This window comes from Cupressus sempervirens, chromosome 7 (genome assembly GCF_028749045.1).
Source record: "Cupressus sempervirens isolate cs-2001-9-10 chromosome 7, ASM2874904v1, whole genome shotgun sequence".
Taxonomy (NCBI): Eukaryota; Viridiplantae; Streptophyta; class Pinopsida; order Cupressales; family Cupressaceae; genus Cupressus; species Cupressus sempervirens.
Window position 1 is genome coordinate 755162998 of NC_143124.1, and position 27887 is coordinate 755190884.

General features: G+C 36.3%; 1 protein-coding gene across 1 annotated transcript; it reads left to right on the top strand.

Annotated features, from left to right (window-relative positions):
- Positions 1-1399: 1399 nt before the first annotated feature.
- Positions 1400-27801, top strand: LOC149549476 (DNA-directed RNA polymerase II subunit RPB2). Its single transcript, XM_089792842.1, has 25 exons — positions 1400-1891; positions 18670-18891; positions 19003-19293; positions 19675-19872; positions 20258-20322; positions 20568-20654; positions 20751-20871; positions 20994-21038; positions 21135-21272; positions 21360-21432; positions 21582-21658; positions 21770-21877; positions 21992-22108; positions 22717-22869; positions 22966-23064; positions 23178-23303; positions 23421-23498; positions 23604-23699; positions 23890-24005; positions 24120-24189; positions 24290-24343; positions 24478-24621; positions 25994-26293; positions 26384-26806; positions 26894-27801. The coding sequence occupies exons 1-25, from the start codon at positions 1583-1585 to the stop codon at positions 27014-27016; spliced, it is 3633 nt and encodes a 1210-aa protein (XP_089648968.1). The 5' UTR covers positions 1400-1582; the 3' UTR covers positions 27017-27801.
- The last annotated feature ends 86 nt before the right edge of the window (positions 27802-27887 follow it).

Consider the following 27887-nt stretch of genomic DNA (forward strand, 5'->3'; position numbering starts at 1 on the left):
ATGACAAGGTCATGGGGCAGCGCCCCCAAGGCCAAAAATGACTCTACTATTATAAAAGACATCGATAATTGTTTTACTATTGGATGACATATTCTAGCCCTAATTCTGTAAGTGACATAAGTCTTGTATAAAATGACTTAATGTTAGGGATTTTATGATTTATGATGATTTAGTATCATCTTGCAACGATATTGAGTTGCAAGGGATTAAAAGTTGTAATCAGGTTAGAATCACTAGATAATAATATTGGACTTGTTGTTTGGTGGACATAGCCCAATGATTGGGTGAACCATGTTAAATCTTTGTGTCTTTTGTTTGCTTATGTGTGCTTTATTCCTTTGTAATATTGGTTATATTCAATTGATATTCTATCTCTCTAGTCCTAACACAAAATTGCATCAAAAGTAATTATGCTTCCTATCCCTTAAAAAAAATCACGCATGCTATATAAATAAACATATACAATCCAACGATACTTTCTCCAAATAAAATTTAACCAATACATCTCTTGTTGTGATTAAAAACATAAGAGAAAATTGCATGACTTTGTGATTTCCACCATTAAAAACATAAAATCAACCTATCTAACAAATGCAATATAATAGAGGTTGTACTTTCCCATTTAAGTAAGTTGTAGAGGGGACGCTTGAGAATACAACAAGACTATCCATCAATGTTAAATGAAAATCACACTGATAATGACAACATAATGCAAAACAATAAATAGATAAATTACTCGAAGCATGCATATCATATGCATATATAATATTTTATGTATCATATACTTATTAATCTCATATAAAAAATAAATATTATTTCTTATCTATATAATAATAAATATTATAGGTTACAAATATTAAGTTTCCACAATCTATATGAGTATAATTCAATTGACTTTTTGATTGTGTAAGAATTGTGATATTGCTATTAAGATTCAACTGTTTGATTTTTTTGAACCTAACTTATTGACTAATGTTTCATGAATACTAAGTAATTCACACAAGCCCAAGCCTAGCTCCCATCAACATTTTCTTATATATATATATATATATATAAAACTATTCATTAACACCTCCTCCTCCTTAATCACCACTACAAACCCTTATATATATATATATATATATATATATAAAACTATTCATTAACACCTCCTCCTCCTTAATCACCACTACAAACCCTCTCGGCAACCACTACACCACCAAGTAATCCCCTTTAATATTTTATTTTTAAATAAATGATATTTCAAATCTCATTTACAAAAAAAAAAAAACACATAATAGTAGATCCAAAGAATAATAGTAAATAAAAAGCTAATCCTAAACAGGGTGGGGATCTTGCAATTTCAAATGTATAAATTCCATCTGAATAGACAATTTGAGCCCTTTCGACCCTTCTCCCGATCGACAACAGAGTCCGTAGCGAAGAACTGCTCATTCCTGGCGGCGAAACTCCCTAAATAAACCTCTGGAACCCGTCTTTTGTCTTTCCAATAGCACTCGATTCATCGAGTACCTCAACAATAGGAAGAAGAATAAGTACAGGGCAAAAGAAAGGGGTTTTGGGTATCCATTAAAACTTAAAGATGTATGCCGGAGAGGACGAGGAGGATTATGGGAACAACAGTGTTAGTGTGAACGAGGAGGAGGACGGAGATGGAGATGAGGAGGTCGAACAGATAGAGATGGAGGATGGGAGGGAGGAGATAACCCAGGAAGATGCGTGGGTGGTCATCAGTGCCTACTTCGATGAGAAGGGTCTGGTGCGCCAGCAGCTTGACTCCTTCGATGAATTCATTCAAAATACAATGCAGGAAATCGTGGACGAGTCTGCGGATATCGAGATCAAACCCGAATCGCAACATAATCCTGGCAGACAAGCCGACTTCACTGAGGTGATGTGCACCATTTGTGTTTACCCCTTTTTCTAACAGAGTAATGGTATTGGGTGCTCAAACTATCGTCTTCTTTTAATTTAGAGTCGACGACTAAGGGACATCCTTTCCGAATTCGGTCAGGAGTTTTTCTCTTTTGTCTTGTAAAACCTTTATTTTTCCACTCTACTTGGGGTCACTCTAAATCTAAACGGTCCTGTGTAGAGTGCTTGTGAAATCATTTCGCCTCTTTCTGAGGTAGAAACGCAGTATTTATCATTTTCCTATGCATTTTTTTTTGGTCAGTGAGTAATATTTTGAAAGTTAAATTCTGTAAATTTTGAATCAAATAAGCTTTCTATTGGGGACCTCTCCCAGGAAATGACGGTACATATCCTATGAACAAGTAAAATAACCGCCTAGCTGCCGAGATGAGGCCGTACAGACAAATCTGCATACATAAGCCAAGAAAAGAGAGCGAAAACAGGACAAAACACAGAAATTCCAACCAAAATAAAGACAGACAAGGTTCAAAACTCAGGGCTAAGTTATTCCCAAACCACCAGAATCAGTGGTGTATCCAAAGCCCCACCTAGACCATGCTTGCTCATCACCACAGTCACGGCCTCTTTCTTGGAGTGAGCTGCAGAAGAGCCTAGGAAATTGTTGAGGTGTTTTATCCCATGGATGATTTCCTTCCGCTTGGCTGAACATTGGTGCACCGATCTTTGAGAGAGGCAGTGTATGCACTGTTCCCCTCTAAATCTCCATTGGTATGGGATACCGGCAAATGTTTGACAACCATTTTCAGAGCAACGATGAAATCCTTAAGCTCCTTCAGCTGGTGGAAAGTGGCCAACAAACTTATATCCAAAATAATCAGCCCAACCCTGGTACCACATCCAACAATTCCTCCTTAAGCTTAAGGGAATCAACAGATGGCTCCTCCACAATCAAAAGGGAGGAAACAACATTTTCACCTAGAAATTTTGTAACCAATTATACTGCACAGCGTCCAGGACACCACAAGATCATGTTCAAAGTCTTCCAAAATTGAGTCTCATGACTGGTTAACACTGGTACATTCAATTCCCATTAGGATCCAAAATGTGCTTGAAACTTGGCAGGAGCACAGGAGCCAACTAAAAATGATTACAATTCGTGAAAAGACATTCAATAAAATGATGTCAAGAATGGTTACGTGTGAATATTTAGAGATGATTCAGACCATCCTCACTACCCAAGTTGACAAGTGACATAAGCACACAATGTCAAAATCTGATGGCCAAGGGAGCCACCTGGGCTGCCACCTTGGCGGCATCCTTGGAGAGGAGAAGATCATGATTTTTCGATGCTGACAATAGAAATTTATCAAAGCCCAAGTTAGCAAGAAAATCTGCCACTTGATTCCCTATATCAATGGTGAAATAAAATGTCTTCATAGGCTTTATAAATAGAAAATGCCTTTTCCTTCTCACTGGGGTGTAAAATCTCTAGTGAAGAATCTGCTTTAACAATGAGACATTACACCCCAAGCAAGCAGGCAAAGAGAGACCTTTTCTGGCTGCTGCCCACTGTGCTTCATTGTTTGTGTGTACCCAGGAGAAAAGAGCCTATCTTCAACAATCTAATGGACTGGGATGGGAAAACTTATGTACTTTATCAATTCTTTGTTGTATTGTGGATTACAGATTTTCTTACAGCTTGCATGATAGTTATGTGGGATATCTTTTGTGCAATTTTGTCCAGAATTGCCCCGTTTTTTCCCATGCCCTTTAGGCGGGGCAAACAGCAAACATAATTGAAATTCTCTCAGTTGCTGATTCGTGAAACGAATCCGGTTCGGGTACGCGAATCGGATCCGTGGATTCAGGATTTTTTTTTCCAATAATGATCCATGGAGGATTTGCATGTGCGAGCGTGTATAAATACACTAAAAACTAAGAGAAATCATTTCATAGTGTGAATGTATGATTCTAGTATGCATCTATGAATCTAGTATACTTGATAATTGATCTATTTTCATGATAATAAAGAAAATAAGAACATTCACATTCATGATTTCATGTTTTTGTGCCTTGTATTGCCACGGATTCGTGCTTGGATCCTTGAGGATCCAGGCAGGATCCTTGATTCTGCCTGTGGATCCGTCAGGATCCTTGGGCCATGGATCCTAATGGATCCACAGGCAGGATCGCGGACCCTTCCCGGATCCTCATGGATCCATGTGCGGATCCAGACCTGGATCGGACCCGAATCCGGATCCGGGGTCCGATTCGCGAATCCAGTAACTAAGAAATTTCTATTCGCTTTGTGGACCATTGTTAAATGTTGGAATCAGTCCCTATTAGGCATTAGTATATGATGACTGTCTGTATGTATGTATTGTAGCAGATGTGTTTCCAGTTGATATATCATAGCTGCTCCACAGTGAATTTACACTGTCCTATATATTTAAATCAAGAAAATAAGTAAAAAAGTCTTGAAATATAGTAGATTTTCCTTTAAAAAGTATTCCAGTTTGGAGTTCCGTCACATTCCACATAGCTTCTAGTCCTTTCCTTAAAACCTATTTTTTAATTTTTTCAACTACTATTATTAATAATCTATCTTAATTTATTTATTTATATGAATTATGCGGTTCAAACCATACTAACTATAAAATTTGCCCCTTACAATTAGAAGTGCTACTGGCTGTCTAGTTCTAGCCAAATTGGCTCCAATTGGTAACCAAGATTCTGAATACGATTGGGGTCAAAAATCCATGTGTTTGGTTTGATAGTGAAATATTGAAGATGTTTGGCCTTTTATCTAGAAATCTCTATATTAGCAGAATTTTTGCTAGTTCTGAAAGTTACATGGTTCTGAAAGTTAGTGTTTGACAGTCGCATAGTTTGAGAAACCTTTCCCATGCCCTTCTTGTCCTTGGGATTCCATTGCTTATTTATAGGTAGATTTTACCCTTAAATTCAGTAATTTTTCAAATTTTGGATCATAACATGGTGTGACAACCACAAAGAACAAGCACCAGTAAAGAAAGGTGATATTTCAGATTTATCAATGTCCATTCTTTTGGCAATAACTACTAAATTTATTAAATTGTTACTGCACTGATACTTTGCAGCAAACAGTTTGTAACTCTGGTATATTGTCACCATGAACAACTTTTAGCTTTGTCATAATGAATAAATTGAGCAAATTGCAAAAAGGTTTCTCAAACACTGACTTTCAGAAATTCCTCCTGTTAGCTAGAAATCTCCATATTATCAGAATTCTTCTTTTAGCTAGAAATTCTTCTCAAACACTAACTTTCAGAACCATGTGACTGTCTCAGCATCAGCAGTTCATATTTCTTCATAGATGAAGCTTGGGTGGATGTCCAAGTTCACGAGTTTCCAAGGGTTTTGTCCAGGAAATCTGTATTCTTGTTGCAGAAGAAGAAAATAAGAAAACATGGACAAAAGAATAATCCGCCTGTGGATCAACCTCCTCCAAACTGATAGGAGATATGGCAGCACCCAAGATCTATCTGTGATGGAGGCGAAGGTGATGTAGAGGCAGATGGGGATCAACAAGTTTGTAAGGTCAAGCCTTGACTGCTCAACCAAACAAACACAGTGTTCCCTAAGCCCACAGTGTCTCCAGTTCATGAAAATGATTCCAGGACTCCTAACCTTAGCAAGGCATCTAATAATATTATCTTGATCAGACTTTCATAATTTGACCGAATATTCGGATAAGCAGTACTATTCTTGAACAACTCGCACTTTTCCAATCCACTAGCGGCCCTTCTAGGTCAATTAGCTCTTCTCTCATTGTTTTTGGGTTTTAACTCTTAGACTTCCAAAAGAGCTTCCCAAAAATATGCCAGATTTAAATATCCTTTTGCAAGTTGTACAACATATTCCAGAATCATGCATTCCTGTTTTAGACCAACCTCTCCAAACATAGGCTTCCTTGCTGCTCAACTAGGCCTATCAGGCCAACTTTGTAAAGGAACTCTACTTCAATCACAAAACCATCAAATGTCTACAAAGACACAATTTGAATACACAATCTTCAGACATCTACACACGTCAAATATCCATTCTATCAAACCCTTACTTTTAGGCCTATTCATGAGGGTTTTGAAGAACACATCCATGCATTCCTTTCGAAACCTTAACAATCACCCAGGCATCTTGTATATGACCTGCACATGCTAGCCAAACTTGCACATGGCAAGAATTGGTCCTTTTTCCCATAGTTACCATTCAAAACCATCAGTTTTGCTTCTCCAAACAGCATTTTCTACCACTATGGCATCATCCCGTTCTTTGGAAACTCAACATTCTTGTCCTAAAACCAATTGAACATTGAAGAGGACACATTAAACTACCTATCCCTCCATTTGTATAATTTTCCCATGGTTGGTTAGTGAGAAATTCACAAATTCCAGTCAAGACCTCTGTAATCAAGGGTTCCTGAGAGTTTTAACAAAAAATTCTCATTCTGTCATCATGAACCATGACAAGGGCTCAGACCTATTTCAGATTATTAAATCTACTTTCCAACCATATAAGGCTTGGTACCAAACAAATGCATACAGCATGTGAAAAGAGCAAAAATCAGAAAAATTGCTGCTCACAGATTACAAAAATTTCTCCCTGCAATCTCTGTCTTAATCCTCAACCTAAAGAGGATATATAGACCATAAACAACTTCCCCCAACTGCCTCTAACTACTTTTGGGAGTTGGTAACCAAAATTACATCTTGTGCATAAAAGTTGCAAAGTTATCATAGCAACTTTGACAACTTTTGCTTAATCACTTACCTAGACTTCTGAACTCCATTCCAACACCACAAACAAGTTCAAATAGGTCATAAAAGACCAAAAATATCAATGCTACCGAATTTTAGTCCTATTGGAGCGTTTGGACACTCTTGCTCAAAAGACTTCATAAGGGCCGTGATTGTCTTCAATGGATCTTGGGTGTACTAGAAGGTTGTAATGAATATACACAAGATCATTCAACCTTTTCACTGCCAACTTGCACTTTTTTGAGTGTATATGCTCGAACATGCTCTAGTTACGCTCGAATTGTAAAGAACTTCATAGTCAGCTCAAAATATGAACTGCAATCCTCTGTAGATTTGATTCCTTACCAAATATCTCCCACCATGCATCTGAAACAAGAAAATTTAAAAAATTAGTTTTAAAATTTAAAGATTTATTGTTGCTTTGTCGATTTTTGCAAAGCTTTTGATTTAGTTCCCAGGTTGGCTTTGTTTGAGAGGTTTAGGGAGATTGGCATCTCTGAGATGTTACATACCACTATTATGAGACTATATGAGACTGTGCTTGGCAGATTTAGGACTCCCGAGGGTTTCTCGGATCCGATTCATAGCACTATTGGGGTGAAGCAGGGTTGTCTTTTCTCTCCTACGTTGTTCGGGTTATATATTGATGAGCTTGAGGACTTCCTACGGAGGTCCTTGCTTCCCAGTGATGACTGCTATCTTCACCATGTTCTGATCTCCATCCTTCTTTGTGCCAATGATGTGGTTCCCCTTGCTTCCTCTCCAGATAGTTTATAGAGGCTTCTTGATGGCTTGGCTTCCTTCTGTGATCAGCGACAGCTTGTGGTTAAGTAAAACTAGGGTCATGATCTTTAATTGTTTAAAGACTTCCCATCTCCACTTCTTTTTTCAGGATCAGGAGATCGAGATCACTACATCCTATACTTATTTGGGGGTTAAGTTTTCTGGACCATGATTCGGTATGAGGTCAACTATTCAGCCCGGAGTTAATAAGGGTATGGGATCTCTTGCTTTGCTTTAGAAACAGTGTTTCAGGCACCACTTTTAGGATACCTCGTCTAAGTTATCTCTCTTAGATTCCCTTGTGAGGTCTATTGTTCTGTATGGGTCTGTGGTTTGTGGCCCATCTCTTCTTGGGTCTGATTGGGCCTCGATCGAGTGGGTTCAGACTTTATTTTTGAGGTGCATCATTAGATGTCACAGGTTCACTCCTCATAGTGTCATTCTTGCGGAGTTCGATGCTCATCCTTTCAGTCTTGTGACCATTTTTTATTTGGTTTGGTTCCTCCATCGTCTTCGTGGTTTTGCGGATCATGCTGGTGATTGTGATTGGTACTTCTATTTAGCTTATTGTTCGTCTGTCTATTGTGAGTGCCAAGTCTGGTTCTCTCTGGATGCCCCGATTTATCTTCTCCCCTCTCGGCAGGAGTTGAATGAGCATGTCAGACTTGACATCTATAGACAGTATATTGCCACTACTTGGGTTAACCCTCCTGGTGGGTTATGCCCACTGATGTCCTTTTACGCGAAGCACTTTTTGGAGATGTCTGATGTTATTATTGTTTGTCCTAGCTACCTATCTCGGAGGTGGTCTCATGCCTTGTGTATCTCTTTGGGGTCTTTTAGAGTTGGTTCTCACGTTCTTTGGGTTCAGACAAACCATCATATTGACAATGGAGAGCGATTCTGCAGGCTTTGTACTTTGGGTGAGGCGGAGATTGAGACACACTTCATTTTCCATTGCCCCATTTATTATGAGATCAGAGGGAGATTTTTTTGTCTATTCTAGGAATGCATGTCGCTCTACAATTTGTTCAGCTACTATAATCAGCACTGTCTTGCACTTTATCTTCGAGAGGCCATTATGCTCCATGATAGCACGATCTAGTCATTGCTTACGCATCGACACTCATCTACTCAGCTCATTATTGCCTTTTTCACATCATTATCCCCTTTGCATGGTGTGAAAAGGCCTTCTAGCTCCACTAGATCGACCGGGCATTCCAAATTGTGTTAGATCTTGGACTGGTTATTTGCGCCAGCGACACTCCTCTATGAGTGGCCACAGACAGAGCAGGGCCTTTACTTGTCGACATGCTTATTATTCAGTGACTGATTTCTTTTCGCCTATAAAGGACTCCTAGTCTCTCTTTTGGCCTTCTCTCTGGTTCTTTGTTTGCTTTCTCTTGTTGTTTGTATTTCTTTTTCGAACACCTTTATGTGCTTCTGCTTTTGTCAGCCTCATTGATGTAATCCTCCAATCCCATAGACCTTTTGTTGGTCTTTTGTTGGACATTAATATCATTATCTTATCTTATTGATAGCTTTGACTTTATCAACTTAAAATGGTAATAGAATCATTAGATTGAAAGGCGTTTTGATTTAAATTTTAGATTATGACCTAAATAAATTATTACTTGCATTAGTTGTGTTCGGTTTTTCTTGCATAAGTCTCATGAGAAGGTCTCTTGTTAATTCCTAAACATTTCTATCTCATGAACTACGTGTGCTCCAATTGATGAATTAGAAGATATTCACTCTACAACTTTGTAAAGGCAACAATTCAATTCCCTAAGTAAAAAGATCAAATGGACTTGTTCACTCTATCCATGCCCACATAAATGTATCCCATTGCAGATCTCTCTCTATCAAAAATCATAGGAGAATAATAAGAGATTCTATGAACTACAATCATTGTGAAAGTTGAAACATTAAGCTTTAAGTTTTAAGGTTTACTTTAAAAAATAAACAATGGCCATATGCAAGTGTGAAAGAAAATGATGAAATGAAATGAAAATGAGAACAAAATGGAAAATTGCTTGGACAATCTCCTTGGCTGGTTGCCAAAAGCCATTCTTATAAAAAACGTGATCAGCCATCTCAATCCCTGCATTGGTCTCTACATATGATGATGCGGTCCATTCCTCACTTACAAGCATATATTCCAAACAGGCCTTGGACTGAACAAGGATTGCTATGTGATAAAATTTGTTGCAAATCAAATTTTCCCTAGACTAGCCAACTCTATCTTATTTGTGAAATTCCTCATACAGTGGAGGTCCTAGGCATGATTATATATGAATTTACAAGTACTCCTTGTGTGCTCTACACATATTTTTATCCAGAGAAGTTTGCCAATATTCTCCAATATGAGATCAAGACAATGAGCACCACAAGGGGTTCAAAACACTATGCCACCTAAGAAAGAAAAAAACAATTTAGTACAATTATAATTTTAAAATTGAATTTCTAAATCAATATCGATTCTTGAATATGGTTTGCAAAGTTCTACAAGTTCTACAATTGCTAAATGAGGATACAAGAAAATTCAACAATGTTCTACTTCTGTCAGTCCAAAGTCCAAACATTAGTCATGATGGTGCAACCCTTCCTCTATACCTCACGCTGCTCAATGATGGCAGCTTTGACATTGGCTACCTTTCAGTTCAAAATAGGAACTTTCAGCTCCTCATCAATAGGGGCTTTGAACCCCAACCCAACAACAATTACCGTAATTTGCCAATAAGGAAACCTTAAACAAATTAAATAAACATAATATGTATATTATTAAGTTTTACTTTCAACTTAAGAAATATATATAATCAATAAGCAACACACTTGAAAGTTGAAAGCAAAAATATTAACTCAAAGAAATTAAAATAATAAGTACCTTACTGCAAGATATGGAAGGTTGTTGTAGAACCAAAAATCTCTATTTGCCATTTTCACAGCCTCATGTTTCTCTTTATTCTAACCCATGCTCTCAAGTGATGGTTGGGCACTTGGAGGTGTGTGAAACAAAAAGGGAATCTAATGTGGAATTTTTCTTATGATTTGAGGCCTAATGCTCACACTCGCATAACCACTACTTATAGATGGAAGGAATGGAGGTTGAGGAGTTGAAGAGGCCTCTCCACCAAAGTTTGCCATTTCTTGCATATGCCCTTGTTTTAATTTTTCTCTCTCTTTAAATTCCTCTTAATGAGTGTGCATTTCATGTATAACATCCTGGGGTGCTGCTTTGCATGGTTTGGAATCATGTTGAGGTACATGTCCAAGTGATATTTCAATCAATTAATAAACAACATATGTATATTATTAAGTTTTACTTTCATTTTTGAAAACTAAGACAATCAATGTGGCATACACTTGAAAGCAAGAAAATCAAGACAAAAATTAAAATAATGAGTACCTTGCTCCAAGAAATGGAAGGTTGTTGTAGAACCAAAAATCTCTAATTGCCATTTTTGCAGCTTCGTGTTTCTCCTTATTCTAACCTATGCTCTCAAGTACGGTTTGACACGTGGAGTTGTGCGTGGAAGAAAAAGGGAATCTAATGTGGAATTCTTCTTATGAATTTGAGGTTTAATTCTCGCACTCGCAGCACCACTACTAATAGATGGAGGGAATGGAGGTTGAGGAGTCCTCTCCACCAAAGTTTGCCATTTCTTGCATATGCTTTTGTTTTAATTTTTCTTTTTCTTCAAATTCCTCTAAATGAGCATGCATTTCACGTATAACATCCTGGGGTGCTGCTGTTCATGGTTTGGCATCGTGCCCAGGTGCATGTAAAGTGATATTTGAATCAATAAATAAACAAAATACGTATATTAAGTTTTACTTTAAAGTTTGATAACTAAAATAATCAATGTGGCATACACTTGAAAGTTGAAAGCAAAAATATTAACTCAGAGAAAATTAAATAGTGAGTACCTTGCTGCAAGAAATGGAAGGTTGTTGTAGAACCAAAAATCTCTATTTGCCATTTTCGCAGCTTCATGTTTTTCCTTATTCTAACCCATGCTCTTGAGTGATGGTTGGACACTTGGAGTTGTGTGTGGAACAAAAAGGGAATCTAATGTGGAATCTTTCTTATGATTTGAGGCCCAATGCTCACACTCGCAACACCACTACTTATAGATGGAGGGAATGGAGGTTGAGGAGTTGAAGAGGCCTTTGCTCCAAAGTTTGCCATTTCTTGCATATGCTTTTGTTTTAATTTTTCTCTCTCTTCAAATTCCTCTAAATGAGTGTGTATGTCACGTATAACACTCAAGGTTGCTGCTTTGCATGGTTTGGCATCACGCCCAGGTACATGTGCAAGTGATATTTCAATCAATTAATAAACAAAATATGTATATTATTAAGTTTTACTTTTAACTTTGAAAACTATAATAATTGATGTGGCATACACTTGTAAGTTGAAAGCAAGAAAACCAAGACAGAGAAATTAAAATAAGTACCTTGCTGCAAGAAATGGAAGGTTGTTGTAGAACCAAAAATCTCCAATTGCCATTTTCGCAGCCTCATGTTTCATCTTATTCTAACCCATGCTCTCAATCTAAGTTCCTCATTCATATGTTGAACCTGAAATTCAGTAGTTGGTTTGGTTAATTCAAAATTCTACGCAGTTCAGACTCGTTACAAATTCACTTTTCTGTATGTAATTCACTGCCAAGTCAGTTAGCGTTTTAATGACTTCTGTTGAATTTGGAAATTCCAATTTGAATCGAAAACAAATGGCAGCGATTTTGGAGTGACTTTTCCCAATTGTCGGGTCAACTTGAATTCTAAATATTGTTTATTAATTTTTATAATGTTTTGGCCTGTGTTTTTTATAGTTTTTAAGTGTGTTATTGGGTCAAACAAGCTTTTGGCTACCAATTTTTATATGCTCATATACCTCCTTCAATTTATCTTGCCGTACCCTGATCATGTTATGCGATTCTATGTTGGTTATGTTGTGTTAATGTTCTGCCGTGTCAGTTATATTCTAGCCACCCTTTATGTTTCGTGATATTCTAGTCACCCTTTATGGTTCGTGCGGGTGATATATTTGCCTTCCTATTTACTTCTATCTTTGTATTGCTGAGCAAGCACGATGTGGCATCAAGGTTTGCTGACATGTCTCACATTTGATGTGGTTCTTGATGGACACAATTCATTCTCTTTTGTGATGTATTGAGGTCGACATTTCTCAAATTAAAGGCGTTGATTCATATATTCAATATGCCATGTGTCCAATGGCATACTCGAACAAAGCTATCGAGGCATCCACATTTAAAATATTTTAATAAATGTGGTCAAATGGCATCCACAACAGCCATTGTCTAGTATTCCCATTTTATACTGTCGCTACATATTCTATTTTGCATAGCTCTATGTCATATTATTCAATCATATTACAAAGAAGCATATATTTTCCATGGCATCTGATCGCCAACAACCCAATGGAACAATTGAGAGAACCAACCTTAGATAAATTCTTAACAATATTACATTATTACAACAATATTCGGCCACATTTATTGAAATATTTCAAATGTGAATACTTCAATAGTAGATTATTGTTCCAACTAAATGGTAAATATATGTGGTGGAATGTTTGCTAAGTTGCTTTAATATTAGCATACAATATATATTTTTATATACTTTAAAAAATAAAAATAAAAATCCTTGTACGAACCCGAAGCAAACCCAAACCTAACCTCAAAATTTTTTGAGCAAATTTGGAACCCGAATCTTGAATCCGCATTCGTGCTAGAATCCGAACCGGCGACTTAGCTCTCAAGTGATGGTTGGACACCTTGAGTCATGTGTTGAACAAAAAGAGAATCTAATGTGTAATTCTTCTAATGTATTTGAGGCCCAATTCTCGCACTCACAACACCACTACTTATAGATAAAGGTAATGGAGGCCGAGGGTTGAAGAGGCCTCTCCACCAAAGTTTGCCATTTCTTGCATATGCTTTTTTTCACGTCAAATTCCTCTAAATGAGTGTGCATTTCACCTATAACATGCTTGGGTGCTGCCTTGAATGGTTTGGTGTCATGCCCAGGTACATTTGTAAATGATATTTCAATCAGTTAATACCTCCTCCACTACATTTAACATTTCAATGCCAACATATAACTACTCATTTTTTGGTCCAGGGATGGCATGTTTCCAAGCCTTATCCCTTTGGCATCTAATAGGGTCTGCATCTGGGTTACCACTAGGTGCACGACTCCCAGGCTCAGACATTATGCTGCTGCTGCAATATATCATAAATGAAAAAAATTAGCATCTACAAATTTTAATAAAATTGAAATAAATAAAATAAAGAAAGAAAAAAACTTGGGTGTTTTTCTTTTTCATCGACATAAAATGAAACAAAACTAAAACAAATGTAAAAAAAATGGAAATATGAATGTAAAAAAATTAGAAAACAACAAAAAAAATGCGATTCACATTTTCAGATTTGCTCCAAAAATGATAAAATGCACATGAAATTCGTAGTGGCCTCCTCCAAATGCTTCTTTAACTCCCCTCAATGTGTAAATGCAAGCTACTAACTTGCGCAAACAATCCACAATCAGTATTGAGATCCTGTTGATCTGCTCAATTGTACTCTGAAACCCCTATATTTTTATCTAATCCCTTTTTTCCTCTCTTCCTTGTGTTTGCAAATGAAAGTTAGTTCTTTTTTGTGTTTGAGAGGGCTATAAACCCAAAAAGTCAATGTAAATAGGTTAAAATAATGTTTTTTTTCACTTTATTTAAGTTACTGCCTCTGTCAGCCTAAGGCTTGGGACTTGGCAAGGCAGCCGACTCTGGCTGACTCGGCGAGAGACCAAGGCAGCCCAGATTCGGTCTGACTTGGCCGAGTCCAAGCCTAGGATTAGTTTGATCCTTTTTTTGTTGATTTGGCTCTGGACTTTGTGAGTCCCGCTAGGACTTCAGTGTTTTATAACTATGGTTTGGACTCCCTTGGAAATGCAACATTTATAATGTTTTTGTGGGCGAGTCGTCATAAGACACCGTTTATTGCTGGGGAACAAGCAAATGTCCCGGAAATGGTTGAGGGATGCCCGAGTATACCCGCTCTGAGGATGTCATGTCATCCTTGCAATTGGTGGCGATTGGGTTGTACTTCAGAGGCAATGTGGGGAAGCTCTGTCCCTGAACTGTCTTGGGGATGTCCCCATCCCAAGAATGTGGGGTCTCAGGGCCGAGATGCATCCCCATCGAACAAGTGTTGCCTTGAAGGATTAGTGTTGACCTTTGACACATTTTTTGCTAGCCAATTGTCAATCAACCATGCCATATAACTAGAACTGCATTTTAAATTGTTATGAAAGAGGAAAAAGGTTTATTCAAGCGGTATTGTACTTAGTTGTTTCAACACTGATCAGTACAGCTTGAAAAAAAGAAGAAAATGTGGACTCTTATACAATATACATATATCAGAAACTAAACATTCAATATAACTTAAATCACACTCTAATAACTATAAAACAGGAATAACAAGTAGGAAAGTGGTAAACCTGGCTACCCAGAAACTGAGATGGGGACTGAAGAATTTGGCGATTTTAAAATACAAAATAAATGCCCTTCAAAATGCCATAATACATGATATATGTATCTATATCAGGAAATATCTTTACATATTTTTGAATAAAAATTCAAAATAATTATATTAATGTAGAAACATTGAACACTTATGCATAATATATGCACATCAGTATTGCAGGGTGAAGAGATGCTTTGAAAAAAGCTGATTAAAAAGATCAATAAAACTTGCTTCCATAGTATTGCTGGTGAAACAGCTCTATTCCATAGTGTTCAAGAATATATGCTTGGAAATTCTAAAATAAATTATTGCTCATACAAATCATTGTATGTTGTGGTCCTACTTTCTTTGCACTTGAAATTATCAAATGCAAATCAGGCCACAGTTTTCTAATACAATCTAGTAACATAATACTTATCTTCTTATTTTCAATGATTTATTTTGGTCCAAGTCTTTCTCGTTTTAAACATTTTCTCACTTCCATCTCATATTTTGAATAAAGCTTTTGTATGCATAGCCTTGTTAACTCTTGTGGTTGCATCTGTTCAGTATTGCTGGTGAAACAGCTCTATTCCATAGTGTTCAAGAATATATACGTGGAAATTCTTAAATAAATTGTTGCTCATACAAATCATTGTATGTTGCGGTACTACTTTCTTTGCACTTGAAATTATCAAATGCAAATCAGGCCACAGTTTTCTAATACAATCTAGCAACGTAATACTTATCTTTTTATTTTCAATGATTTACGCTGGTCCAAGTCTTTCTCGTTTTAAACATTTTCTCACTTCCATCTCATATTTTGAATAAAGCTTTTGTATGCATAGACTTGTTAACTCTTGTGGTTGCATCTGTTCTTATTCTAAGTGATGTGGCCTTTGCTAGGTAAAAATCTCTGCTGTAAAACATGCTGTGAGTTTAGTTCAAATTAGAAAAATACTTCTATTACTAGCTTTCTCTGTTCTTTGAACTCTATGTAAACATTTAGTAGCGCAGGCACAAAAAGTAAATAGGAAATCCCCTTATTTTTGAGCAATGAATTTGGGAGACATCAGGAGATGCCCCCATACGTGCCTCTGAGACAAGTACATATTTTTAAGGTGGGAAATGACAGTGACGGGTTAGGGTGTGATTTTCCGGCTGACAATGGCATTTATATCCATTGGATCTCTCCCCTCTGAAAAATGATGACTCAATGGTTAAGTAAGGTGTTGAACGCAAGTGCACCTCAATTTTGGTGTATGAAGAGTTTTTCTTTTGCCTTACAAGGATAGTTCTGCTAGTGAAAAGTCCCGTATATCATCAAGAAGTACTAACCTTAACCAATATGTTTTAGGATGCATGAGTAGATCTGCAATATTAGACCAAATTAGTCGGCTTGAATTAAGCTATATTTTCGTAGTATAAATGTTTTTATATTAGTCTCCCATACATCACTGATTTTGACCTAATAGAACAAATCTTATTTATTGGTGTCCACCACTCAAACCCCCATCCCTGTCCCCTGATGTGTTTCAGGGTCGTGGGGACATCCACCAGCCACCCTCTTCCCCACCACCAATGTGAGGAAATCTGGAAATGTCAGAGAACACGTCCCCAAAATCGGGGATGGTAGGAAACAAGTAGGGGACACCTAGCCGTCCCCAAGGTGGTCTAGGATGTCTCAGACATCCCTTATCCTGGGGATGGCTAGGTGCTCCCTACAATAAAGTAGTTTTTTAATGTTTATTGAATAGCTCATGACAATCTAAAAAAGACTATTAAATATATCATGACAGCATAAGACAGCAGTATAATATGCCAGCATTATAACAGCAATTAATTTAGTCATGATTGTTAGATTTGAACCAGAACAAGCAATTTACAAATACTGACAAGATTTATCCTGGGAAAAAACTCCTTTCACAGAGGGAAACAACCCAGTCCGCAGAAACCTGTGAATATTATTGAAACAAATAGTAATTACAAATCTCTGGAACAGAGTTTCTCAACATCCATTACTGATTGCCAAAGATTCACATATGAATCATGAAATGGACTCCAGAATTCAGCAATGTAATTACATGCCTCCAGACACAAAGCAATAAATACAAAACTATGCAGCACTGAAATGCATATGTATGAGAACCGTAGAATCAATCTAAACAGTCCAGAATAGACAGCACTAAAATAAAAACAAAACCGATGAAGGAGAGCTCCTGATATCCAACTGCTGGAGAAAATTCTGAATCACGCTAAATTAATCTACATCTGACTTTCTTTTATTTGTTAACTCACCTATCTGTTCATGCATATACACTCAAGCCATTTTACATTCCCGATAATCATACCTATGTGTTCATGTATATTCGCCCGATTTTGTTTCGTATTGCTGTTAGATATACACATGCATTTGTGCATGAGACTATGGCATCAATAATAATATGCTATGCAAGCTGATACACACGAGCATACACTCTCACATGTTCCACTCACCAAACACACATCAGCAACGTCTCTCCATTCGTAGTCCACATACGTGCATATGCATATCGTTCTTTCTAGAACATGAGCGATGAGGACACGGAAACGGTAGCAGGAGCACAACTCTGCCAACGTTTCAAGTGATGACTTGTTTATAATGCCTATGACCTGGCAGAGGGATTTCCTGGGCAGTGACAGTTACAAGCAAAGGCCAAAACTTCCAACCTTGTAATTGTAGCTGGAAAATGTTGGAGCATATGGCACTTTGTAGAGAGCAATCTTACACCTGTCTAAGAGTGATTGAATATGATGCTGTTGCACATACAGAGTTCTAGGCCAGTAGAACTGTTAGAATGAAATTCAAATATCTAGAAATCACAAATACTTGAGTAGATATCTCAGAAATATTAAATGAATAATACCAGAAATATTTAGAATTTCATATCTATAAAATTAAACAATGATAGCAGTCACATTATTTAAAGTAGTATAACAGTAATAAATATATCACGATTCAAATTGATAGTCGATGATATAAGTTACAATGGTTAACACCAACAGCAGTAATTTGGGATTTTGATTTCATTGTTCAAAAAAGTTGCAAACTTCAAAATTCTTGATATGGCTTTAATCGTTATCTTCATTTAAAACTTTAAAACCTTCCTTCCAATTTGCAGAAACCTTAGAGAAGTCATTTCTTCTTTGTTTTGGAAAGAATGCCAACATATTGTCCGATGAATAGGCAGTTTTTGTAATGTCCATTTGTAAGCTATCAATATAATATTTACCAATTTATGTACTTCGCAATGGATGGACATTTTCTAATGTCATTTTAAATCCATTAATATAATGTTAACTGATTTTTATAAAAAACTGATCAAAGAAGTAATGTACATCAATTAGAAAGCTACTGCTGTAAAACTTACAATTATTATTTAAAACCAACTTAAACATTGTGAAGAAGCTCAATTACATCCGATAATTTCTTTTGCAATATCTGCATTTGCTACCCTATCTATAGATGTACAGTTAAGTTACTCCCATTTTACAGTACTCAGTCTTCTGCTAATATTTACATTAATGTTACTTGTACATGGTCTAACATAGATCTTATCTTCTTTTTTCCTTTTGTTTTTACCTTGCTTTTTCGTGGCATTCAAGGATCTCAATTTTAAAATCAATATACATGTGTTCCTTTGCAGACTGTTTTCAAGATAAGCTTTGGTCAGATATATCTGAGCAAACCAATGATGACAGAATCTGATGGGGAAACAGCTACTTTGTTTCCCAAAGCAGCTCGGTTAAGAAATTTGACGTACTCAGCCCCACTATATGTTGATGTCACTAAACGCGTTTTCAGAAAAGGACTCGATTGTGAAGAGCTTGCAGAAAAACAAGATCTTACAAAAGTGTTTATTGGGAAGGTACAATTTTCTGACCTAAATTGCCATCTTATTTTAAGACACTGGAGAATCTTCTTTTCAACTTTTGCATTTGTTGTATGTTAATGCTTAGCTGTTCTTGTCTCATTTCAGGTACCAATAATGCTGCGCTCTGCATATTGCACATTATCTCCAACAAATGAAAAGGATCTGCATGAACTTGGGGAGTGTCCATATGACCAAGGTGGATACTTCATAATAAATGGCAGTGAAAAGGTCCTAATTGCTCAAGAAAAAATGAGCACAAATCATGTCTATGTTTTTAAGAAACGTCAACCAAATAAATTTTCATATGTTGCGGAGGTCAGGTCTATGGCTGAAGCACAAAACAGGCCACCTAGTAGCATGTTTGTACGCATGCTTTCAAGAGCAAGTGCCAAAGGGGTGAGTTTTTGGTTAGCTGTCAACTATGCATATAGCTCATTTCCTCTTCCAAATTCACGATTGGTATAAGGGGAATTGACATCATTTCTTTGAACTTCTATGATTGTCTCGGAGAGGGATGTTGTTTGTGTTTCAAAAAAGAGTGCATTGGTTAATTATGCTAAACATTGAATCTTAAAAATCGTACCTATAGTGGGTAGCTACAAAACAGGAATACATTATTCTGTCAGCAAATTACTTGATAAATTACTATGATGGATTCTCATGACAATTTGGCATTTTATAACATTTTTTCAACAGTCTTACGATGTTTTATAGTATATTTTTATACTTACATAGAATTTCTTATGTGCTTTTCCTATCACATTTTATGTCAATCAGGGTTCATCTGGGCAGTTTATTCGAGCAACATTACCTTATATTCGCTCAGACATTCCAATTATCATTGTTTTTAGAGCCCTTGGGTTTGTTGCTGATAAGGACATTCTAGAGCATATATGCTATGACTTTAGTGATGCTGCAATGATGGAGTTGTTGAGGCCATCATTGGAGGAGGCATTTGTAATTCAGAATCAGCAGGTTGTTGTTTTATTATTTCTGAATACTTATTTGCTTGTCTGTGTCGATATTATCAATTTTATACATGCATTCTAGTTTTGCAAATGAAGGTAATTGAAATTAGTTTGGACCTTTATCTATAATCATGTGCTCTAATCTTATTGGATTGTAAGATTCTATTGCAACCCAGCGAAAAGGGGGAGTTTCTTGTAAATGGGAAAGCTAATAAGATTTTTTGTGTATATAGAGGAAATTGCTAGGTGCAAACTTTATATATATTATAATTTGACAGGCAATATGTTAAGCCCTTAGACTGTATAATGGCGGGAGATAAGTCTTTTAATGAATGATTTGGTTTCAAAGACGTAATCTGTAATTACTCAATTACTTCTTATGTATGTAATAGGTTGCCTTGGATTACATTGGGAAGCGAGGGTCAACTGTTGGCGTTACTAGAGAAAAGCGTATAAAGTGAGCCCTTTTGTGAATAAGATTTTCAACTAGATGACTATTTATCTTCTAGAGAACATATAAATTAATAAGTCTTCTTTCTAATATCTATTGTTTCAAGAAGAGATTTCCTGTGGTTTAATGGTCTGTTTGTAATTTAATGCTGGCTTGATAAAAAAAAATCTGGCTTACAAATGTTTTACAATGGAATCTACTTCCAACATTACCATGCTCCTGTACAGCTGACTAACAGTTCGATTTTGCAGGTATGCCAAAGACATTCTCCAGAAGGAAATGCTGCCTCATGTTGGTGTAGGAGAGCATAGTGAAACTAAGAAGGCTTATTTCTTTGGGTGGGTAATGACTATTTGCTTGATGTGCTTTATAATAAACAATCCTATTTAAGCACACGGCATCATGGAGAACTGAAAGTTCATGTATATTCTTAGATACATCATCCATCGACTTTTATTATGCGCTCTTGGCCGCCGACCAGAGGATGACAGAGATCATTATGGGAACAAACGATTGGACCTAGCTGGCCCTTTGCTTGGAGGACTGTTTAGAATGGTTTGTTGCATTTACCATTTAAAAAATATACTCTCATATGATATACAAATTATTAAGACCTGCTTTATTGTTCGATCCTTATTAGGGAAGTCATATTAATTTCTTTTTCGATTTTTGTTTAGCTTTTCCGAAAGCTGACCAGGGATGTGAGGTCCTACTTGCAAAAGGTTTGTTATATTTTACTGCATCTTTCACTCTGCTTCTAAGCTGTTTAAAGATATATAATCATTTATAAGCCTTCTGATTTATGACAATTTGAGCAGTGTGTTGATTCTGGGAAAGATGTGAATCTACAATTTGCAATTAAAGCAAAAACAATTTCTAGTGGCCTAAAATACTCCTTAGCTACTGGAAACTGGGGTCAAGCAAATGCAGCAGGTACAAGGGCTGGAGTCTCACAGGTACTATTGCTGTTGTAAAACAAATTTCTATATTAATTTTTTCCCTTTATAATATTAGTCAGTTACCCTTCTTGACTGTTGATACAGGTTTTGAATCGTCTGACATTTGCATCAACCTTATCGCATTTACGAAGGTTGAACTCTCCAATTGGACGTGAAGGTAGAATCATTTACATTAGTTCAACATGTACATTTTCTACTGAAAATATACAACTCATCATATCATCTCGGTAGTTTGGTTGGTAGACTATGTACGTCATAACATGTTTCTGAATTTCGATCTGATATAAATGCACTTTCTTTGTGTAGGTAAACTGGCAAAACCCAGACAGTTGCATAATTCACACTGGGGCATGATGTGTCCTGCAGAAACACCTGAAGGACAGGTGAAAACAATTTCCATGTTTTAATGTGAAAGTAATTGTGGTTTGAAGATTATGCAGCAAGAATTTCTAATTAAGATGATGGTGATATGTTTTCTCATTTCTTTTCTGTAGGCTTGTGGGCTAGTGAAGAATCTGGCTTTAATGGTTTACATCACTGTTGGTTCATCTGCAAATCCAATTTTAGAGTTTCTGGAAGAATGGAGCACAGAGAATTTCGAGGTGGATTATTCTTATTATAATTACTCCCAGAATTCTTCTAGAGTTCTGGGACCCTCAGTTGTTTCTAATCACACTTACAATTTTGTTGGCTAAGAAAGTGCATTGTTGTTTTAGGAAATATCTCCAGCAGCAATTCCAACATCAACAAAAATATTTGTAAATGGTTGTTGGGTTGGAATTCACCGTGATCCTGAGCTTTTAGTGAGGACTCTGAGACAGCTGAGAAGACAGGTCTGTGGTTACTTTATATACATGTGGATTATAAATTTGGTTGTGTATTAGCTTTTTTGAACTCCCTATTATTTAATATTTATCTATATGAATGTTTGATCCATGTCTTTCTCGGCGTTGGCATTTTGTACTCATTAGGATAGTTGTGAAATTGAAGATTTAGAAACGTATTCTGAAATTTATTATAGAAGAGGATTGGGCTTTTGTCATAGCATGATAAATAAAAATCAAAGGCCTGCAAATAAAACAAATCCTTGTGACAATATTTCCGAGTCACATTAAGTGTGAGAATATTGGTAGAATTGACTAAATGCTCAGGTTATAGTTTTGTGAGAGTTATCCTTTGATTGTTAAGGATTCCTAGAAAATCTTTTTTCTTAAGAGTGCCCTTAAGGAGGTCCTCTCCATAATATGTATTTTCAATTTTGAGCCTAATCATGCAACATTTACATTTGTTCTTGTTGAGAATTTCTGATTTTGCACATGTTCTTTCATAGTAAATACTCATACTTCAGAGAACTTTCCTGATCTAATCATCAATGCATTTTAAGTTAACTTTGCAATTTATGGTTTGTAGTTTGTACTAATTGCCATTGTAAGTTTTCCAGGTCGATGTCAACCCAGAAGTAGGAGTTGTTAGAGACATTCGCCTAAGGGAATTAAGGCTATATACTGATTATGGCCGCTGCAGTCGACCACTATTTGTTGTGGAGAATCAACGTTTGAAGATAAAGAAATCAGACATCAATAATTTACAGGCGGTGAGTAAACAAGTCTGTTCTTTACCTGATGTAGAACAAAATGTGGTATATAATTACAAGACACTTACATTTGTATTATAAATTATATTTGGACAGAGTCGGGAAGAAGGATGGCATGAACTTATTACACAGGGTTGTATCGAGTATGTGGATACAGAAGAAGAGGAGACAACAATGATTTCCATGACTATCAATGTCTGTCCTTTTTCTGTTTCCCATACTTATTTTTTGCTTGGATATTTTTAAATCTTTGACAACTGCCTTTGGGTTTACTTAGTTTCAGGATACAATTTATGATTTTGGTGCAGGACCTTGTGAATGCAAGAATTAACCCGGAAGATGCTTATTCTCATACATACACCCATTGTGAGATTCATCCATCATTGATTTTGGGTGTTTGTGCATCAATCATTCCATTTCCTGATCATAATCAGGTTTGTTCTTTAGTACTTTAGGTTCAATAGCATCTTCCAGCATGTTCTTCTTATGGAGAGTGTTTTTTGCTTGGGTTATATTCTGAACTGCATTTTATCCTTTATCGTGTATTGCAGTCTCCTCGTAATACATACCAGTCTGCTATGGGTAAACAAGCAATGGGCATTTATGTTACTAATTACCAGCTACGAATGGTATGCATATGTTTTTCTAGATTAAGGAATGCATATTTGAACAATGCTTTCAATTCTTGTCATATCTATCCTGTATTAATTCACCATTCACTTGTTTCTCTGCAGGATACTTTGGCATATGTACTCTATTATCCACAGAAGCCCCTGGTCACTACTAGGGCCATGGAGCATTTGCATTTCAGGCAGCTGCCAGCTGGGATCGTAAGCCTTCTTAATTTGTTTGTATCAACAGTTTTTGTTTGTTACAGAATTGTTTGATGATGATCAATTCATCATCAATATGACACTAGAAAAACATATATAATCTTTATTTAGTAGTTATTTTCTGAACTCTTTTCAAGCTTTTCATCTGTGATGACTTTTTTAAACATTTAACTGTTTTTTTTTCCAGAATGCAATTGTTGCTATTTCCTGCTATTCTGGGTACAATCAGGAAGATTCTGTTATCATGAATCAGTCTTCGATAGACCGTGGATTCTTTCGTTCATTGTTTTTTCGGTCCTACAGGTTGACATATATAACCGAGTCTTCCTAAATCAAAGTTCTTTAATAGTCCTATTTGCAGAAGGGAATTGGAAAATTCTTCCTTATTCTTTTCATGTTCCATTATTCTGTTTGTAGAGATGAAGAAAAAAGGGCAGGAACACTAGTGAAGGAGGAATTTGGTCGTCCAAACAGGGAGAATACAATGGTGAGGGACATGTTTATGCTCTTCTGTTATAAACTTAGTTTGAGTTCAAATCTTCTTTTGAACTGGTGTGATTGTTTCTGTACTGCTTTGGTAATCACAGGGTATGCGGCATGGTTCGTATGATAAATTGGATGATGATGGGCTTGCTCCTCCTGTAAGTTTGACTACATTCCTAAGATATTGTACTCACAAATATTGAAGGACTGGATCTACCTTTAAGAAAGACTAGTGGGATATGCAATATGCTAAGAACTGTCTGGCTAACGTCAACATTTGCTATGTTGTCAGGGAACTAGAGTTTCAGGAGAGGATGTTATTATTGGTAAAACAACTCCCATAGCACAAGATGATACAGCAGGCCAGGTATCAAAATACACAAAGCGAGATCAGAGCACAAGTTTGCGCCATAGTGAAAGTGGGATGGTTGATCAGGTACATTACAGGTGTAACTTTCCTTTTCTTCAATTTGATAAAATCATATTAACAGTATGAAAAAAATTTGGAAATAATTGCAACTTGCCTTGTACCTTTTCCTAAATGTTTTGAAAAGTACTTCATTTTCTTATAGTCTGTTTTGGTCCATCTTTAAACTCAGAGATAGAGATAATATAGAGTACAGGCAGAAATACAGTTTTTAGTTTAGGCCTAGGGCATTTCACCTTAAAAAAGTTATAACCTTAGTAGATTATACATTTCATTTAGATTTTAACTTTTATCCTATGCCGGAAGGTTCATGTTTGTGTTCAAGTTTGGCCAAGAAAAAAATTAGCTCAAATATAAATCTGCAATTTTAAAAATAAAAAAGTATTATATTAGCTTAGGTATTTGTAATAAATTTGAATTTTTAATTTCTAACTAATATTTTAAATAATAAATAAAGTGTCAGTGAATTTGTGCTCAAATGGAAAGGCCATTGGATTCTCAAGCTGGAGGTCAAGTTCATATCCATAGGGACATGGGAAGGTGAAATTCCAAGTGGTGATTCTTGGACTTCCATCATTGCTTTTAAGTTGATTAAAATTGTAAATTCATAATTAATAGTAAATAAATAAATGAAAATATATTAAAATTTAAATTTTATCGATAATTTATAGAATGTCAAAGGGGTTGTGCTCAACTGGCAAGTCCTTAAGGTTCTTAAGATGGAGATCCAAGTTCAAACCATAGTGACATCTAAACTTGAAATTCCAAGTGTCTAAACTTGAAATTCCAAGTGGTAATTCTTGGACTTCCATTGTACCATCTAATTTGATTAAAGTGGAATATATGGCTACTGAGTTCATTAAAGTGGAATATACGGCTACCAAGTTGATTTAAGTGGAAGTTGTGTCAAGGAAGTCCCTCTTGTGGCCTCTAGGTTGTACAGGCTGTGTTAAAAATCCCATCTGAACAATAAAACATATAGATTTATAATAACAAATTTAATAGATATTTTTATGTTAAAAATTAAAACTTAAAAAAAACTAAAAATAATGTATAATTTTTTTTATTTCTCCAAATATTAGAAGATAGTTTTGCTTAGCAAAGCACTTATTGTTTTTCTATTTAATATCCTAATGGGGGTTTATGCAGGAACTGACAAAATCAGTTTGTTTTCTCTATTTTTATGCAAAATTACATGGTTTTTGGGTTACCATGTTTTTACTGAGCTTGCCTATTTTAAACCTATCTAATTGAATTCCATTTGGACTTTACTTTGTCAATTATTTGTAACAGAAGTATGACTTTTTATAAGTTCCTTTAATTTGTTTGAATCTTTGATGGCTGGGCACAATTGGTGGATAACTTTTGCTGCGCCCTTCAGGTTCTGTTGACAACCAATCAGGATGGTTTGCGGTTTGTTAAAGTTAGAATGAGATCTGTACGTATACCACAAATTGGGGATAAGTTCAGTAGTAGACATGGTCAGAAGGGAACTGTAGGCATGACATATACTCAGGAGGATATGCCCTGGACAGTTGAGGGCATTACACCTGATATTATAGTAAATCCACATGCTATCCCTTCTCGAATGACTATTGGCCAACTCATTGAGTGTATCATGGGAAAGGTTGCTGCGCACATGGGAAAAGAGGGAGACGCAACACCTTTCACTGATGTCACTGTAAGTCTTTCCTATGTTCCAGTTAATTGAATCTGCAAATTGTCTTTTTTGTCTGTTTTGGTTGGTTAACAAAAGTTATTGAAAATTTAGGTTGACAGCATCAGCAAGGCACTTCATAAATGTGGATACCAGATGAGAGGTTTTGAGACAATGTATAATGGCCATACTGGCAGAAAGTTGAGTGCAATGATTTTTCTAGGTCCTACATACTACCAACGTTTAAAGCATATGGTGGATGACAAGATCCATTCTCGTGGCCGTGGGCCTGTCCAAATTCTTACTCGACAGCCAGCAGAAGGGCGCTCTCGTGATGGAGGTTTACGATTTGGAGAGATGGAGCGCGATTGTATGATAGCACATGGAGCTGCACATTTTTTGAAAGAAAGGCTTTTTGATCAAAGTGATGCATATAGGATCCATGTTTGTGAGCGCTGTGGCTTAATTGCTATTGCAAATTTGAAGAAAAACTCTTTTGACTGTAGAGGCTGCAAGAACAAAACAGACATTGTTCAGGTTAGTTTTAATTTTTTTTAAATGTTTGAATATTTATTTCTAGCAATGGGGATTTCTGATCAATTTCTTTCTTTTAATATTCGTTAGGTGCACATTCCATATGCTTGTAAGCTACTTTTTCAAGAACTTATGTCTATGGCCATTGCCCCAAGAATGTTCACAAAAGAACTGAAACAGCTAAAAGATCAAAAGAAAAAGGCAGGAGGTTGAATGAAATGGAGGGCATGTCATCTTTTTCCATTGTCGTGCCCACAAGGCTTGTGATTTCCTTGATGAACGGTGGGCACCTGCATTGTCGCCAAGTTGAATCACGAGTAGTAGCAAAATAAAATTGAAGATGGCGTGTTACAGTTTGAAGACTTGAAGTAAGAAAATAATTTATTGGTCAAAGAGATTCAGAAAAAAATTGTCGACGAGAGTTGTATTATCTCAATTAATGTGAGGTCTGGAGACCCTTCCCTTATGAGAATTGAATCAAGCAAGAAAGGAATTTGAACCTAACGTTTTTCCATTTCTGCTGTTTGTCAGCGTAAATTCCTCAACCAGGACAAAGACTGTCCTTTCGGTGGCCCTTCTTATATTGTATTACTTATATAGAATGTTTAGATGAGCATATGTTTCAAGTCTTTAAGGCGTGGCAAAGGGATTGTGCATAGTCTGGGCAATATAATTTCTTGGTAAAAGCATCATGTGATTCACGTTACTTGCTGTGCAAAGAATTGAGTAATTAATTGCTCATGAGTTCCAGCTGTTTGCCTCATTAAGTCAATGTGGCAGAGAATCAGATTTGTGCTTTCAAAAATCTCCTTCGGGAGACCTGTTATTTAATCGTGTTTGAGGACCTTGTGGCAGACATTGTTTGCCCACACTTATGCATGACAGTCAAACATGTTGAGCGCAAGAAAGGCACCAAATATTTATAATCTCTTGTTCTTTGTGGATAGATAAATATTTTTCCTTTATGAATAAATGTTTTGTATTGCTAACGACCTCAATTTGGAATTCCCAGTGTTTTGTTGGACTTTTGATTACTTGTGGCTTGTGCTACATGTCAATGTAATTTTTGCTGGAACAGACATGG